The sequence below is a fragment of the Anolis sagrei genome, chromosome 3 (assembly GCF_037176765.1).
Source record: "Anolis sagrei isolate rAnoSag1 chromosome 3, rAnoSag1.mat, whole genome shotgun sequence".
In the NCBI taxonomy this organism is placed as follows: Eukaryota; Metazoa; Chordata; class Lepidosauria; order Squamata; family Dactyloidae; genus Anolis; species Anolis sagrei.
Window position 1 is genome coordinate 90794443 of NC_090023.1, and position 17429 is coordinate 90811871.

The 17429-nt window shown below is 38.0% G+C and overlaps 1 protein-coding gene across 2 annotated transcripts in view; it reads left to right on the plus strand.

Annotated features, from left to right (window-relative positions):
* Window positions 1–17429, plus strand: part of PIR (pirin) — a 45337-nt gene that overhangs the window by 26257 nt on the left and 1651 nt on the right. For both annotated transcript variants that reach the window (XM_060770009.2, XM_060770010.2), the window contains exons 6-9: window positions 4422–4506; window positions 9549–9593; window positions 11043–11125; window positions 16371–16437. In XM_060770009.2, the coding sequence (XP_060625992.2) occupies window positions 4422–4506; window positions 9549–9593; window positions 11043–11125; window positions 16371–16437 (280 nt within the window). The remainder of the gene's footprint in view (window positions 1–4421; window positions 4507–9548; window positions 9594–11042; window positions 11126–16370; window positions 16438–17429) is intronic.

The window sequence follows — 17429 nt, forward strand, 5'->3', positions numbered from 1 at the left end:
AACCTTTTCCATGTTTTGATGATAGAACCAATTAGGAAATGACATTTAAAACCCAGGAGGAAAAAATCATTTTACATAGTGTCATTTAGTGCAGTAATTGCATCTGGTGAGAATTCAGTAGGAGATCTGGGAAAAATGATTTCTGTTGTTGAGCAATTATGAAAGACATAATTGAAGGAAACTGCTTAGGCTCTTGTTTTGATGCACATATTTGGAAACATCAATCTACTCTAGAATTGCTCTGTCTGTGTGTAAATATTCAATAAGCCAGCCTTATGTTTGGAGAGAGAGGATAAGATTGGTATTGTTATTATTATTATAGTTATTGAGCTTCCTCATCCTCAAAATTGTGATTTAAAACAGGGCACAACTATAGTGGGCCCTTAGTATCCACTGGAGTCTGTCTTTACTGAAAATACCAAGATACATGGATGCTCAAGTTCCATATTAATAGAACAATGTCCCTTGAATAGAATGGTAAAATTAAACTTTACTTTTAGGATGTTTTAAAATATTTTTGGGGTCTGGATGATTTCTGTGACTGAGTGGGAATTTGAACCTTGATCTCCAGAGTTATAGTCCAGTTGTGAAACCTATATAACATGCTGGCTTCACAGAAGGAAAGTGTTCCACATTTCCTCACCCAGGAAACAAAATATCTTAATAATATCAATTGCCACCTCCTTTTACCCCAGTGACACTTCCTATGATGGCAGCAAATACATTTAGCACTGTTACGGTATAGTGCAGTGGTTCCCAACCTGTGATCTTTGGTCCGCAAGAACTAAAATATGGTCCACAGCCTCACCCTTACTACACCATTGCAACGAGAGTGACTGGTCTCTCAAAACCCTCTTATAGTGCCAAGGCTTATTAAATATGGTTTTATGTGGGTGAGCAGATGGCGACTACTGGATGGCATATGTTCTATATCAGAAACTAGAGCTGATGTGCTCTATCCAATGCAATTTGTTTAATCAGCATCCCAAATAACCAGACCAAATCTAAAGTTGACCAAAAACTGATTTGTAACCCTTTTGGTACTAATGTCGGAGAATGGTCCTTGGTCAAGTGGTCCCTAGTTTAAAAAAAAGATTGGGAACCACTGGTATAGTGGTTTGAGTGCTGAAATAGGATTCTGGAGACAAGGGTTTGAATATTTCTCAACCACAGAAATCCAGTGGGTGACCTTCAGCAAGAAATACTCTCACCCTCAGAAGAAGCTAAAGGCAAATAGGTTCACCACATCAGAAATGACTTGAAGGTGTACAATAATAGGAATTATGAGGACAGAATCTGAAAGTTACTTATTGTTCTAGTCATATTTGATGGAGAATACTAGGCAGTCTTACTAAACGTAAGCCTTTAATGTTGCCCAGCTACTGGTTCTAGCCATATGGAGGCATTCATATCTTAAAATAAAGATATGTCTGCAGTCAAGTTACAAGAAATGTTCTTCAGGCACTCAAAGGATGACTTCTCATTGCATACTTTTCTGAAACTTTTCCAATTGCAGGTCTTTAACTTTATCACTTTTTAACATTCCTCCCTTGGATTTTATTGGCAAACATGTTGTTCATTATGAAGATAAATCAATGCCACATGTAAGTTGTATGGGCTAATGAAATTGTTGTTCATACCAGTGGAAAGCCATTGCCTTTTCTAGTGCAAGTAGGACAAGGGAAGAAATCCTTCAAGCCCAGCATAAATTCTCTGTTGCATTTAGAAGCTGACTTGTTGATCATTTTAATGCTCTTGGTATATTACCATGTATAACTTGGGGGAAAATAAATTATGCGGGATGAGCCAAAATGGGGTTTGCATACCAAAGCACTCATAAATTCTTTCAGCATGTGGCTTAGATGTTTCACAGAGCTGCTTTAAAAGACATTTTGATTTAATACATCCCTTTCCAGAAGAGATGCATTTCTTCCTGTGATTCATTTCCTGATCAGGGCTACAATTTGTAGGACAACTGAAGTACAAAACATCACAACTTGATGGCGAAGTGGAACTGGTTTGTTCTTTTCCTCCGAGAACAGCTATTTTTTCTTATGAGATAGGCAAAACAGTTTTGAGTTGTATGAGGTGTACTTCGATGTGAAATATTGTGGAATAGTTGCAAGTTATAATTGCTACAGAAATATATTTGTGTTTTTTTGACTGCCAATTTTATTTATGCCCTTTCAGGCATCTCTGCTTAGAGAAATTCATGGGTATTACCAATGTCCATAATCTAAATTGTTGACATTTTTAGATATGCAGCTGTAAGATATACAGTCATAGGTATATCATATATCACTCAAATCATATGGATTTGAGTCAGCCCGCCACTTTCACTGGAGTTAACTGTAGAAGTCCGCTGCAAAAGTAAATAAATAAATAAATGTGTCCCTTTGAGTTTTCTCATGATGTTTCACCCACATCTATGGCAGGCATCCTCAGAGATTATGAGGTCTGTTGAAAACTAGGCAAGTGAGGTTTATATTCCAGCAGACCTCACAACCTTAGTATGCCTGCCATAGATGTGGTGAAATGTCAGGAGAGAATGCTTCTGGAACATGGCCATACAGCCTGGAAAACTCACAGCAACCCAGTGATTCCGGACATGAAAGCTTTCGACAACACAAAAAGTCATTATTTTTTATCCTGCAAATTCACCTTTTTAGGAATCTCGAGGTCCTCCAGTGCAATTCTGTGGTCAACTTCTAGTGGAAATTGGTTATAGAGTTACACTGGAGGACCTAGAGATCCCTCAAGAGACAATTTTAGGCTAATATGTTGATAATCAAATATACAAAGTCAAACTGCAAATATTGAGGGCCAACGGGATATTGAAATTAGATCAGTGCAGAACAAAGGCACTTGTAGACTTGTGATGTTTTTGTTAGATTTGTTTTTGTAACACTTTTCATTTCTTGTAACAATGCTAACTGAACCAAGGTGCTACAACCCATCCTAACCATTGGTGAATGTATGAAAGGTCTCTCTTGAGCCTGGAAACCTCCAGGGTTGAGAGGTTATTCCCTTTGCTAAATTAATCCTTGATATCCCTGCTGAGACTAATGAAGTCAATGTGAGTTTCTAGGGATTAGGTTACTGAAATACAGGCCTGAAGATCTGAACCAGAAAGAGAAACATATTTCCTCCATCCCAAGCCTGTGCTTTCTCTATTTACAGATTTTTTAAAAAGGAAATTCATTTTCTCAAGAAGTATCTGTATAAGTCTGATGTGTGTGCTATGTGTTTGTATAAAATTTAAAAGGCCTATTTTAGTGTTCTGAAGTTAGTAGTTTGAATATGAAGTCATCATGATTAGTAGCCATTAATGACTTGTTTTCCATTAGTTTGTCTGTCTTTTCTAAAGCCATTCACAGTAAGAACAGAAGAGAATTTCATACTTCCTAGGCAGGAACGCAGTTATCCTTCGTAGCTCAAAAAGGTGTATAGAAAGTTTCATACAATAAAGATGTACATTAGGGAGACATCTTATTGGGCAAAAGGAAGAGTATAAATTCAATTAAATCAGTAAATAATAGGGAGAGTGTATGTTTGCAACAATAGTCAGTTCTGACAAAGATAGCATGTAGTGACCTGTATTGTGCTTGAAATGAAGTTGTTCTACGAGTGGGACTTTGTCTGAGGCAGCTTGGGTATGCAGCTGACATTAAGACACTTATATGTATCTGTCTTATAGCTAGATCTAGAATTGAACTCTTAATCTCTTACATCAGGCATTTCTGGAAATGACTTGGCATCATTTCTGTAAATGTGATTTATGTTCAGAAGGCAGAACAGATGAAATTCTGGGTTTGCCTTGATGGGGTCAATGCTCCCCATGTATGTTTCTAGCATTTGCAAAGAACATGACACCAAAAATCATTGGCAGTTAGAACTCTTAAATCTACTGTGTTCACATCTCCTTGGAAACTGTGCTTTCCACTTTTGTTTGGGTATCTAATTGTATTTCTAAATGATCAACTTATCTTTTAAATTATTGCAGTGCTAGAAATTTGGAAATTGGGTAAAGGCAGGACTTTCCCTTGCAAAGCCAAAGCCCTCATGTGTTGTTTCCTCTCCATCACCATTACTATACCCTTGTATACCCAGAGTATTTTCCACCTATTAAGATAGAATCATAGAGTTGGAAGACACCTCATGGGCCATCCAGTCCAACCCCCTGCCAAGAAGCAGGGAAATCACATTCAAAGCACCCCCGACAAATGGCCATCCAGCCTCTGTTTAAAAACTTCCAAAGAAGGAGCCTCCACCACACTCCAGGGCAGAGAATTCCACTGCTGAACAGCTCTCACAGTCAGGAAGTTCTTCCTAATGTTCAGATGGAATCTCCTTTCTTGTAGTTTGAAGCCATTGCTGAGTGACCGATTTGTTTCTTCAGTTGTTTCTTCTTGTCTTCCTAGTCCAAAGTATACACTCGAACACCAACACTGTATCTGGATTTCAAGTTAGATGCAGGAGCAAAGCACACCCAACCAGTTCCCAAAGGTAAGACACGTTTTCTCCATCTGGCAGAAAAGGAATCTCAACATTGTAAATGATAATGTTTGGATCTGAATCTCATTTGTGATATAATGTTCTGGAGTGAATTATTATCTTGGAATGTTTTAATCTTATGTGCTGCCTGCAGTTAGGGTGAGTTTCTTTTTGCAAAGTGAGCAGAACAGGGGTGTAAATCAACAACAAAACCAAATGTAGCACTGTGTCTACATGTTGATTTTGAATGGACAGAATCATTGCTTTTCCAATGCCAAGCTATACATTACACTAACTTTATGGCATGTATATACATCTTGCTTTTGATAAATAAATTAAGAGGCACACAGGGAGGGTGAATTGTTGTTTCACAGGCTACATGCAGTGCAAAGAGGCCTCTTCTACCCAATTCTCAGCCATGTTTTAGCTGATAATCTCTCTCTCCTTGTAGCTCACTGCTTAAGGAAAAAGAAACCCCATTTTGGTAGCAATATGAGCTCCCCCACCTCCTTAAAGTATATGGTGCAGTTGGAGGGAGGTCAGTTTTCAACTGAAATATGAGATAAGCCTCTTCATGCCATATGCCATTTACAAAGTATGCCCCAAGCACACATCTCCCTCTTTCCCTTTGATAAAGAATAGTTATGTACTAAGTTTTAAGCTTAACATGTAGTTTGGCCCTTGGTCACCCAGTAATAAGGAGGCTGAAAACATTCTGAATTGGTCTGAATTTTCACTCTAGTATTTTTATGTTACATTTCCCTGTTCAGTTATGTTCTGAAGTCCCTTTATGCTATAAAAATCTTGGAAAGAATAGTTCATTTTTGCCCATTATTCATATTTTGTAGATGGGTTTAAAACTAACTTAGGCATAGATACACAGTTACAGCAGTTTGATGCTATTTGAGAAAGGAACTTTACTAGAGAGTTCTGGGACATGTCTCAAAAATAAAGTATTAGAGCTATCTTGTGAGAATTTCAGGATTCCCTTGGTTGATACAAATATACTGTCACCAAAAAAGGCATTATGATAGCTTCCCACAATTGCCCTGCTTCACCCAGAACATTTAGTCAGACATTCCATCTTAATAGTCCCTTAATCTAGAGTCAACCACTACTTTGAAGAGTGGTTGACTCTCTTTCTTTGGAGGTCATTAAACAGGAGTTAGATGGGTATTTTCCAAGAGTCTCAACTGATTATCCTCCAGTTCAGTCTGTGTTTCAGTCAAATTCTCCAAAGCCACAGAATTATTAGCAGGCAGAGGAGGTCAAAGTAAGACTGCCAAGCCCAAAGAAAAAAAAGGACTCAGGTGGCTGCCACAAACCCTCCCTCACAAACGCAGCCAAAGGGCTTTGCACTCACAGCTGTGAAGTATGCATTTTAAACGCAATCTGGTACATGGCATTGACTAAATCTTAGGCTGAACTGGAAGAAAACTGGGTTGCCTGTCAGACTCAGGTGGGTCTGCTTCATCTTCAGACAAAGAACTCTCAAGCAGGGAGGGATGGCATGACACGGAGCAGTAAATGATGCCTCCTTTCTGAGATTTGAGTTGGACAGTACCCAAGGCTAGACAAGTTATATTCACAGTTCAGGGATAAAAATTCCCCCTTTCCTGGCAGTAAGAAGTACAGTATTTTTAAAATGGACAGTTGTCACTTGCATTTTATGAAAGTTACGGTTTCACTGGCAGGTAGCCCCAAATCTACTTCAGCAGCCAGGCAAATAGTTTGCATGTAAAAGGATCCAAATTAGTCATTGCCATTGCCATTGTAAGGCTGGAAGGTCTTCAATCTGAAACCCTGAAGAGTTGCTGTAAGAAAAGATAGACACTATTAAACTAGAGGAACCAATGGTCCAGTTCATTATACCACTGCTTGCTGTGACTTTCTCATATTTTTATGCATTTCCTATTTAGTTCACAGTGCTTGCTGAAAGTGATACAAAATGCAGTCCTTTCTTGCACATCAGGATTTCATAGCTGCATTATAAAGAATGCTGGAAAACTTAAAATAGCCATGAAATTGAAAATAAATCTTCAATTCATACTTTATGTATAAGGGCCTTAGAGTCACAGCTACAATCCAATTTGGCACTGGTGGTGCCAGATTTTGACTGCAGTATATTTTGATTTCATCAAAACAGAATTGTGTGTTCTTCCAACTAAAAAGGGGGGCTGCTCAGAGCTCCCTCCATGATGTTTGTTGTACCATCCCTCATCCATCTTCTCCTTACCTTCCAGTCTAAATTGTCTTTTGTCTTTTGGTGCTGTTTCTATTGCTAATATTGATATTCACATTGTATGTTTATTTAATTCCAACTGTTTCCTAGTCTGGGATTTAAGGAAGCTTGCAGGAATTAAAAGAATCCTACCTAAAAATATTCCAGATACAAAAGTTAAAATACTATTAAACTAGCCACAAATTAAAATGAGTTAGGAAGCATAGCTGTTGGAAAGGTCAGTTCTGTGAGGCCCATTTACCTTGAGCAATTGGTCTTTAAATAAATGCTAAAATCAGAAAAAAAGGTCTTTGTTTGCCTGTTGAAAGATAGCAAGGAGGGTGTCAGTTTAACCTTGCTCTGAAGGGGGTTCTGGCATGGGCAGCCATCTGAAAAGTCCCTCTTCTGTGTCCCGACCTGGATGCTCTATGCAGAAAATCTCAAAAAAAAAAAAAAAAAAAAAAGAAGGAGTGGCCTCGTTGGGAGAAATATGGCCCTTCAGATAATTTTCTCTTTCACCTCTTCCTCTCCCCTCACCCAGTATTTATGCATCAAGTCATTAAGGACTCTGCAGGAGCTGTCTTCTGCCTGAGCTGGGGGCATTGTTGATTTGACTGTATAAGCATCAACAACCACTCCATTAAGTTGGAGGGAAAGGAAGGTGTAATATAATGGCTGTAATATATACATGTAATTACCTACATGTTGCAAAAGCAGCTCTGGGCCCCTTATATGATCTTAAACCCTAAAGATAACCATACAATGTTGATTTTATCTTTAGGATGTCTTCCTGTATATGTCTATTTATGGATAAAAATGGGGGTCTCTTATCTGGAGCATAGCATGGCAGGATTATTGTGTCTAAATTATGGAACTCTGAGCTTGTTCTGGGATAGATGCCCAGAAAAAGGGGAAGATGTGACCTTGAAAGGAAAGTAGCTGTGCCTGAAATCCATGTGTTATTTCAGAGATTCATTTGAAAAGAAGATGTTTTTGAACTGCCATAGTCTTAAGAAAAATATAAGTAGACCAGAATATAATGTTGATTTTTTTTTCACTCATGAATGTCAAATTGCTGTGTTTTGCTTGGCTAAAAAAGGAATGATTGACCTTTTTGTCTAGTAAAGCAGAATCTTATCTGATCTCTGTTCTGAAATGTATCTGTTAATATATTAATTCCCATCAAACATTGTAGGATTGTAGAGATTGGGAAAGCAATGTTTTGTCTCAGAATCAGCCAACCAATGTGACCAGCGGATATACTGGCTGGAGGATCCTAAAGGTCTTCACTCCATATTCACAATTATTTTTTCCCAAAGCTGTAACATTACCTCGAGTAAAATATATTCTAGGACTATTTGGAATACAAAAAATAAACCACAAAATAGAACATCTGATTGTGGGTTTCAGGTGTGCCACTGCATAGCAAAACTGAAAGATACTCAGCCCTAAGGATCCTGTGTGTCTGCAGCCCTTTTCCTCTTCTCCTCTCATTGGACAAGAAACAGAGTAAAGACAGTGGATAATACAGGGATATTAAAACACGCATTATGTCAACTGACGAACACACACACATACCATTTCTGCTGACAAAACATCCCTCTTCTCTCTTGCACTCAGAAGGTATTATTATTATTACATTGTTATTATTATTATTATTATTATTATTATTATTATTAATTTTATTTATATCTCACCTTTCTTCCAGTGAGGATTGAAGATGTCTAACAACCACATAACCTAATGACAACTTAAAACAAAGCAAATGCAAAAATTAAAATGTAATCAAATATTGGTGTGTATATATAAAGTTACAATACAATTAAAATATAATACATAACATTGAAATTACATTTAAAACTGACCTTTCTCCCAAATTTTCATCCACAACCTCTCCAGCTCCTTATCTTTCCCCAAATGCAGCTGGCAAAGAACTATCTCAACTGGCTTGTGAAAGGGAGGAAATTCCAGAGTTTGGGAGCAGCTACCATAAAGGCCCTTTCTTTTATTTCCACCAAACACTCTTGAGTGGGTGATGGGACAGAGAGAAGGCCCTCCCCAGGTGATCCCGTCTGTCAACTCCAGCTTCTCATGCAGGGACATGAGAAAAGTCTTCCACAGGATGGTAAAATATCCGGGCATCCCCTGAGCAATGTCCTTGCAGACAGCCAATTCTCTCACACCAGAAGCAACTTGCAGTTTCTCGAGTCACTCCTTACTCCAAAAAAAGGTGATTGTAGATATCTGGCAGATTTGTAAAGAGAGATACGGCCCTTCAAACAATGGATTTAAGCTGTATAAGGCTTTAAAGGTCAAAACCAGCATTCTTTTTGTCCCTTGTCTCAGCTGAAAGAAAGACATAGGAAGAGAACAAACTGAGGTGGGCATGCAAACATCTATTTCAGCATCCCATAAGAAAAGTCTAATTGCAACTTCAGATTTCCTCCTTGGGAAACAAACAAATCAAGAAACAAAGGGTTTGGCTGTCCTCCCTACATGCATTTTACTTATTAGAGTAGATGTAAAAAGTCAAAGTAAGGATTGCATCAGGCAAATAATCCATTTTACAGCTTGGACATTGTGATAATTAAGGAAAAGGGGTAGGCAGTATGGAGAGTTGCGTGAAATGTATCACTGTGACAATTAAAAATGTAAAACTATTGAAATATTGTAATGATTCAGGGTCAAATCCTTATGTACTCATTTCAAAAAAGCTTCTCAACATGGCTGAAATCTCACTTGTACCTTTGCAAGTATTTCCAATATTGACTGCCATATGCTAAAATTGATATATTCTATGGGATTCTATATAATCCATCTTTTTGTCTTTCAGGTTGGACAGCATTTATTTATACACTCGCTGGCAACATTTGTGTTGGTAGGTTTCACATTGATTCCTTACTACTGTTAAGATTTTTGTAATGCTACAAAAGACACAAAATGTAAATAAAAGAATTTTTTTTTAACCCAGATAAATTAATTGTGAAACAGGCAATGACATCTGGTAAATTTTTTTCTCTTTGTGAATTATTACTGTAAAAAATTAGTAAATGCACGGAATTACCTCTGCCCACTCTCTGTTGTAATTTTCTGGTATTCATTTACTATCAGTCCTAATTATCTGTGGTATGAAGTGAAAGTCATTTCCCTCTACACATAACAATGGAGTAACAGCTGCTTGTGTTTTGAAAAATAGAACTGTTATCTCAAAAGACTATAGTGATTCTCAGTCTCCCATACAATTCCCAAATAAGCAGTGCTTCCGGGGAAGAGAGAGGTTCCAAGAATACTTATAACGTGTTGCTTAGACATATTAGAACTCTTATTTTTCTGGTTCTGCCTAACCAGCTGACTGACTGGGATATTTTGTGAAAGGGGCTTGAATGATTATACAGTCAACCTCCATGTTTATAGATTTGACCTTTGCAGATTTCATTATTTGTATATTTGAATAATATATTCTATCTGGTAATCTCGAGGTCTTTCAGTGCAACTCAGTGGTCAACTTTCTTAGGAAATGTTGCTAAGTTGCAGGAAAGAAAGTTGACCATAGAGACATGCTAGATGACATAAATATTTCAAAAAATAATACCTCTATAGGAATCTCTAGATCCTCCAGTTTACTGGAGAAGTGTTCTCTCAGGTTTAAAAAAAAACATTGTTTTTACTTCACAGTTTATTGGAGAGGTGTTCTCTTCTATTTTTGCACTGGTCCTGCATCTCTGTCTCTGTCAAATGTTGAGGGCTAGTTGCATATGTTACAGAAACAATAGATGTGAAGTTTTTGGGGATTGGTAAATGTAAGTAAACAGAAGCATTACCACAGTTTTTGAACCAAGATATACCTTGTAGTATAATAAATGTCACTCGGGCTTGTGCAACAAGTAACAGTATCTGTACTTCAGTTCTAAAATCCAAACAGGGCAACAATATACAGTATACAGCAGTCTCTATGAATTCACATAGAGAATAGAGGGAATCAACAGTCCTTTTAAACAGTCTTTAAATTACATTCCACGCTTTAAAAATGATCAGGCTTCAGAGAGTTGGCAGCCATTTCCTTTCTGGCTGTTTCCAGTCAGCACTCTCTTCACTCTCCAAAGTGAAAGTGACAGTTAAAACCATTTGTCTCAGCAGCAAGCCAGAAACAGCAACCAATCAGAACTCTGGCCCCTGGCATGCTCAGCCAACCAGCTGCCGATACATGTCTTTCCAGTTAACCGACCGTATGGTGTCTCTTTTCAAATCCTCACAAAGTTCACTAGCTGGTATCTCTTTGATGCTGTTACAACAGCTGAGATCTTTAAAAATTATTTTCTTTCCAAAGGTCATGCTGATGCTCAACAAAAGGTAGAGCCTCACCACACAGCAGTGCTGGATGATGGGGATTGTGTCCAGTTTGAGAATAAGGTATTTTAGAATTGATCATTATGATTCCACAGCACTTCTCTCCTTACTATGCTGCTAACATGTGTACTTTAAAGGATTAAATACATTTATTACTGTTCAGGCTATTGATTGTTTCATGATGTTGTGTTATGTTTTATGATGTGTTTACTTTATATTTTATTTTTTATTTTATTGTGTCGTGTTCTTAATCTATGTTTGCCCAGGATTGTCACCATGTAAGCTGCCCCAAGTCCCTTTGAGGAGATGGAGGCGGGGCATAAAAATAAAGTTATTATTTTATTATCTGATAGGATTTAACACTTAGTCTGAGACACAACGTAGGTCCTCAATAAAGAGCCAAAACAAGGGAAACTATCATTAGAATATTGTAAGAACTGCTACAGAATTTCGATCAAAATTCTTCTTATGCCATGTTCAAAAGCATATGTAGGATGTGCACTGTAAGGTATATGATGCATACAAGTGACGCTTAGTTGCAATTCCTACAAAATTATACCTATGTAAATAACATCTACTGTAAATAACATCTATGTAAATAACAACTACTAAAGAATAAGTGTGCTGATTGACATAGATTTCATTTTTAATTCCTCTTATTTTATTCAATTTTTTAGTTATTTATTTTTAAAATTTAATATGTAATATGCTTCGGTTGGCCCGTCTAATAAATATGTTCCCTATCATGAAAAACAAGGTGTGATGTATACATATTGTGATGTATCAATTTTGTTTAAGTCATCAATGTTGATAATTTTTTGGTCTTTTAGGAATCAACTATTATTAGTTTATACTGTCATTGTTCTTATTTATTATTTGTTATGTGTGTTATTGGCACTGAATGTTTGCCTTTTTTTTTATTGGATACCGCCCTGAGTCCCCCAGGGGAGCCAGGGCGGGTTTAGATAAATAATAATAATAATAATTATTATTATTATTAAAAATGATGGACCCAATTTCAAAGTAGCATATTTCTTGATGGCTACATGTTACAATTATACAAAATGTTAGAAACGGCTTTATGGGTTATCAAGTTATCAAGTTTTGCTAACCATTTTGATCCAGAAACAAATCTAAAAAATGAACCTGAAAAGTTTAATATCTCATTATGTTGTGGGTTGGGAGAGGTACCAGCAGTAGTCATTTGCAAATGAGTGAAGGTAGGGATTATCTGTGTGTTGGGAGAGGATTTAACAGTAGTAATTTGAAACTCTATGCCACTCCTTTTCAAAGGTTAAGAGTTTCATTCATGGCAATGTGGTTGCAGAGATACAGGCAGTTCCTGAGTTACAAACATCTAACTTACAAACAACTCATAATTAAGAAAGAGTGTGAGACAACAGAAAATGAGAGAACTCTACCCCTCAGAAAGAAGGGAAAATCCGTCTAAGAGAATTCTGTTTTCATCATGGGGGAAAATGAAGCTTTATCACCAATCCTAATTTCCACGACAAGACAATTTTTTTTCAAAATCAAATTATCATAGACAGAAAGTAAGGTGAAGTCTTGTGAACAGGGGCACAGAGAGCAAACACCACAGGGATGTTAACCCGTCCCTATGCTATCCAAAGCTAGCTAGTGCTCTCTCTCCCTCCCTCTCTCCCTCTCTCCCTCCCTCCCTCTCTCCCTCCCTCCCTCTCTCCCTCCCTCTCTCCCTCCCTCTCTCCCTCCCTCCCTCTCTCCCTCTGTGTGTGTGTGTGTTTATATATATATATATATATATATATATATATATATATACACACACACATACACACGCACACACACACACACATACACACACACACACACACATACATATATATATAGAGAGAGAGAGAGGAGCCCCCAGTGGCACAGTGGGTTAAAGCACTGAGTTGCTGAACATGTTGACCGAAAGGTCACAGGTCCAATTCCAGGGAGCAGCGTGAGCTCCTGCTATCAGCCCTAGCTTCTGCCAACCTAGCAGTTCAAAAACATGCAAATGTGAGTAGATCAATAGGTACTGCTCCAGCAGGAAGGTAACGGCGCTCCATGCAGTCATGCCAGCCACATGACCATGGAGGTGTCTATGGACAACACCGGCTCTTCGGCTTAGAAATGGAGATGAGCAGATATGACTGGACTTAATGTCAGGGGACAACCTTTACCTTGATATATATAGAGGGGGGGGGTGCACTTTGGATAGCATAGGGAAGGGTTAACATCCCTGTGGTGTTTATTTTGCCCCCTCCCCCCCCCTCTCTCTATATATATGGACTTAGATTTTACAATGTACCTCTTCCAACTTAAACAAATTCAGCTTAAGAACAAACCTACATAGCCTATCTTGTTCATAACTTGGAGAATGCCTGTATAGCAATTTCACATTGAGTCCATCTTTTTAAAACACATACTTTTCAGAAGCACATCAACTCATTCAAACTAGGTCTTGGAGGTTTTAGAAGAACATAGGTGTTATTGATTACTCTAATACAGTTTGCAAATTGGTGACTCAGAGAATGAACACATGACAGCTGCCTATACCTTTAGCTGATAGGATGCAAAGCATGCTAGAAATTCAGGGTTGTAGCTCATGGATGATCACATCCATCACATACAGAGGGTCTCCCTTTCATTTAATGTTATCTCCAGGTGGACCTGTTGTGTGTGGGACTGAGAGCTGTTGTATGTCACTGCAGACTAATGGCTCCCAACGCTCAGTTCCCTGGTGGTACTTCAGTACAAATCCCATTAACCCTGTTTGTGTTGGTTGGGTACTATAGGAATTACACACTTGATCTTAACAAAAAGGCTATGGGAATTGTAGTCTAATGACATCTAGATATCCAAGTTAAATAACCATGGGAAAACATTTGAACTAAATGAACGAATATTCTAAATCTGTAAGGCATCTATATATGTACTCCCAAATCAAACGAATTGTTATTTTAGTCTGTTGAAATTATTCCCAAAGAAGTAAAGTTTCCATTGTTTGAGTATATAATTTATGTAATATGATCAATGCCATGGGATAAAAAAGGGTGGCTTATTTCACATTTCTAGTGAAACCAAACATTTCTGGGCTAGAAAATAGATTATTTTGTGGTTTGTTCAAAAAAGTAATTTATTTTCTGGATAGGATTTTGGAGAGAATATAATTGAAAATGTTAAAAACCCATTGCACTTCTGCTCCTGTGTTTTCTTGGAAAAATTGGATTTGACATGATCCAGAAATGGTTCTTTTTGTTGTATTTACCCAATGTTGTGGGCTACGCCCTAATATCCTGAGCCAATTTTTCAATACTAATCAACACATGCCCTGAGAGCAACAACAGATTCTGTTGCAATTCTTCCTTGTAAAATGTGCAGCAGTTCTTCAGCTCAGAAAGTTTGTGATTTTCATCTTCTGCTGATAGGGCAAGAAGCAACATTTTGTTCATTCTCAACAGCAGTGCAATTTTAGAAGGGAATTTGTCTATATCTCAGACTTTTAAAAATAAAAGAATGAATATGTGAATCACTTTTGGCCTGAGCTATGTATATTCTGAATTGATACGTATACCTGCGTACCACAGCATCTGCTAGACAACCTTATTTTCTAGACATGGGGTGTGGGATCTGAGCCTGGTTTTTACACTGATTTGTTTAGATTTCTTGCACACATATGAAGGTCTTGTGTCTGCTAAAAGATACACAAAGCAGTGATTTATGTGATCTTACATGGAATATGCAGTCTTTCATGTGCAACCGTTGTGTAAAGAGAGCCATCCTCCCATGGATGAGAGTTTTTTTTGGATTATATGTCTACTTGGAGTATCCCCTTGAAGACAGCTCAGCTGCTACAGCTGATGTAAAATCATTATCAACAACTGGACTACCATGTAGACGAAACATAACACTGGTCTTAAAGAAGCTGTAATAGCTGCCTGTTCACTTCTAATCTGAATTTAAGGTTCTGCTGATGACCATTAAAGCCCAGAAGTGCTTGGGACCTTGATACTTGAAGGAGCACTTCTCCTTGTATATACCTGCCAATTGCGAGAGAAATAAGGTTGAGCATTGTGAAATCAACCCACTATGTAGCTATCAGCCTCTTCCCAGTAGACTTAAATCAAGGAAAAGTTTCATGAGAACCACCATTCCTCTAAATGTTCATCCAGCTACAGCAAGTGGGTTAAACCGCTGATCTGCTAAACTTGTTGACCGAAAGGTCGCAGGTTCAAATCCAGGGAGCAGCATGAGCTTCCGCTGTCAGCCCCAGCTTCTGTCAACCTAGCAGTTCAAAAACATGCAAATTTGAGTAGATCAATAGGTACCGCTCTGTCAGGTAGATAACAGAGCTCCATGCAGTCATGCTGGCCACATTAACTTGAAGGTGTCTACAGATAACGCCAGCTCTTTGGTTTAGAAATGGAGATAAGCACCAACCTCCAGAGTTGGATACGACTGGACTTACTGTAAGGGGAAAAGCTTTACCTTCAACTTAGGCCCCCACAAGGGTCTTCCTCTAGATCAAACCAATAATGGGCAACTTGGAAGTCCCTGAACAAACTCAGAAACAGAGTTGGAAAATCAAAACACAATCTGGCAAAATGGCAGTACCTAGAAGAATTCTCCACCTTGTGCGACTGTGGAGTAAAACAAACAACTCAGCATCTGTATACTTGCCCACAATGCCCTGCCTCATGCACAGAGGAAGAATTGCTTAAAGCTACAGACAATGCAGTTGCTGTTGCAAGTTTTTGGTCTAAAACTATCTAGTAGCTTGTGATCCCTTTATTTTTTCAGATTTAGATAAACTATTTTCTGCAGTGCTTTAGACACGAAATAAATAAACCTGCCCAGCATTCTGCAGTAAGGTCCTTCGCCATGTCCCACCAGTGGGGGAGATACGAAATGGGTGGGCGTGAGAGATGGGTTTTGTTTAAATAATTTACAAATTTAGTCTGTGTTTTAGATTGTTCCATATTGTACACTACTCTGAGATTCCATGATAACAGGTGAGCTAGAAGCATGGCATCAAACACACAAATAAATAAATGAAATTAATGCTAACACAGGGGTCAATCCCATGGGGTAGGGAGAGCTTAAACATGTTGTGTAGGCTCCGTTCTAAGACCTTTATCTATATTTGAGTGGCATTATTTGAGTGGCGGTGCGAGAGAGCATCCCCTTTCATTCATGGCTATGTTAGTGATGTGATTTGGATGCATTATCATTGTTTGACCTGTGAAAATGTGTGTTTTTTCCCGTATTGTTGATTGGTGCTCTCTTTTCATTCCTTTAGGATGCTGAAATGAGTCATTTTGTTTTAGTGGCTGGTGAGCCAATAAAGGAAACAGTGATTCAACATGGTAAACACTTGCTCTTTCAACTGTTTTTTAAACAAGTGGGGAGATGGTGATATTTCTTTTTACATTTTCAACTGCATAGAATTCTATAGGTGTTCCATTTCTTCCCTCTTCAGTTGCAAAATTATTTATTTTCAGTGACAGACTTGTGTGATCTTGTTCTAGTTTTGATAGATGTGCATTGATGGTGCTTGAGAGGTCTAACTTCAGATCTTGTGCTATAATCCGTTTTGTGTATTTTGCTCTGCTCTTGAACTCTAGATAGAGCACATATCTGAAAATCATAAACATGTACATCAATTTCATTCTGTGTAATTGGCGAAAGGACTTGTTAGAACACTTCAAATCACTTTGAAAAAAATTAAATTTTAAAACTTGTCTCTAAACAATGAAAAGTAAAATAAGCAAATGAACGTTACTTGTTTCCTTGTAAACATACTCAGCTGGGTTTTGAATTTGAAATGGAACAGTGAATGTGACATGCATGCCAGCTCCCGCTTCAGTGAGTCACAGGAAAAGTTAGATTACAATATTTGTGTCTTCTTTTTTCCATTTGAAAAGCAGTACAGGTTGTCAAGTTGTGACCTGACATTAAAACAGAATAGTCACGAACACACGTGTTAGATTAGCAAGAAGACAACATGCTAAAACCAGTCAGTTCAAGCAGTGAAAAATGGCTCCAACCATATATTTCTTTGGAAGTTACTCCCTAACGTACAGCTGCTCTGGTGCAATGAGCAAAACACTGCCCTTCAGATATTGTTTGAATGCATCTTCAAACATTTCTTATCTTTATCTCTGGTGACAAGGCCGATTGGGAAAGTCTACAGTTCAACAACACTTTTTTAGTGCCTGTCAATCTTATTGACCTTCCTGATAGACCAATGACAAAGACCTCCAGAGATTATTATGATGAGTGTATGCAGTCATTCCAATCACGTATCCAGTTGGAGCAGCAGTTCTCTATCATATACTGCTGAAGTGCTTCCTCAGCC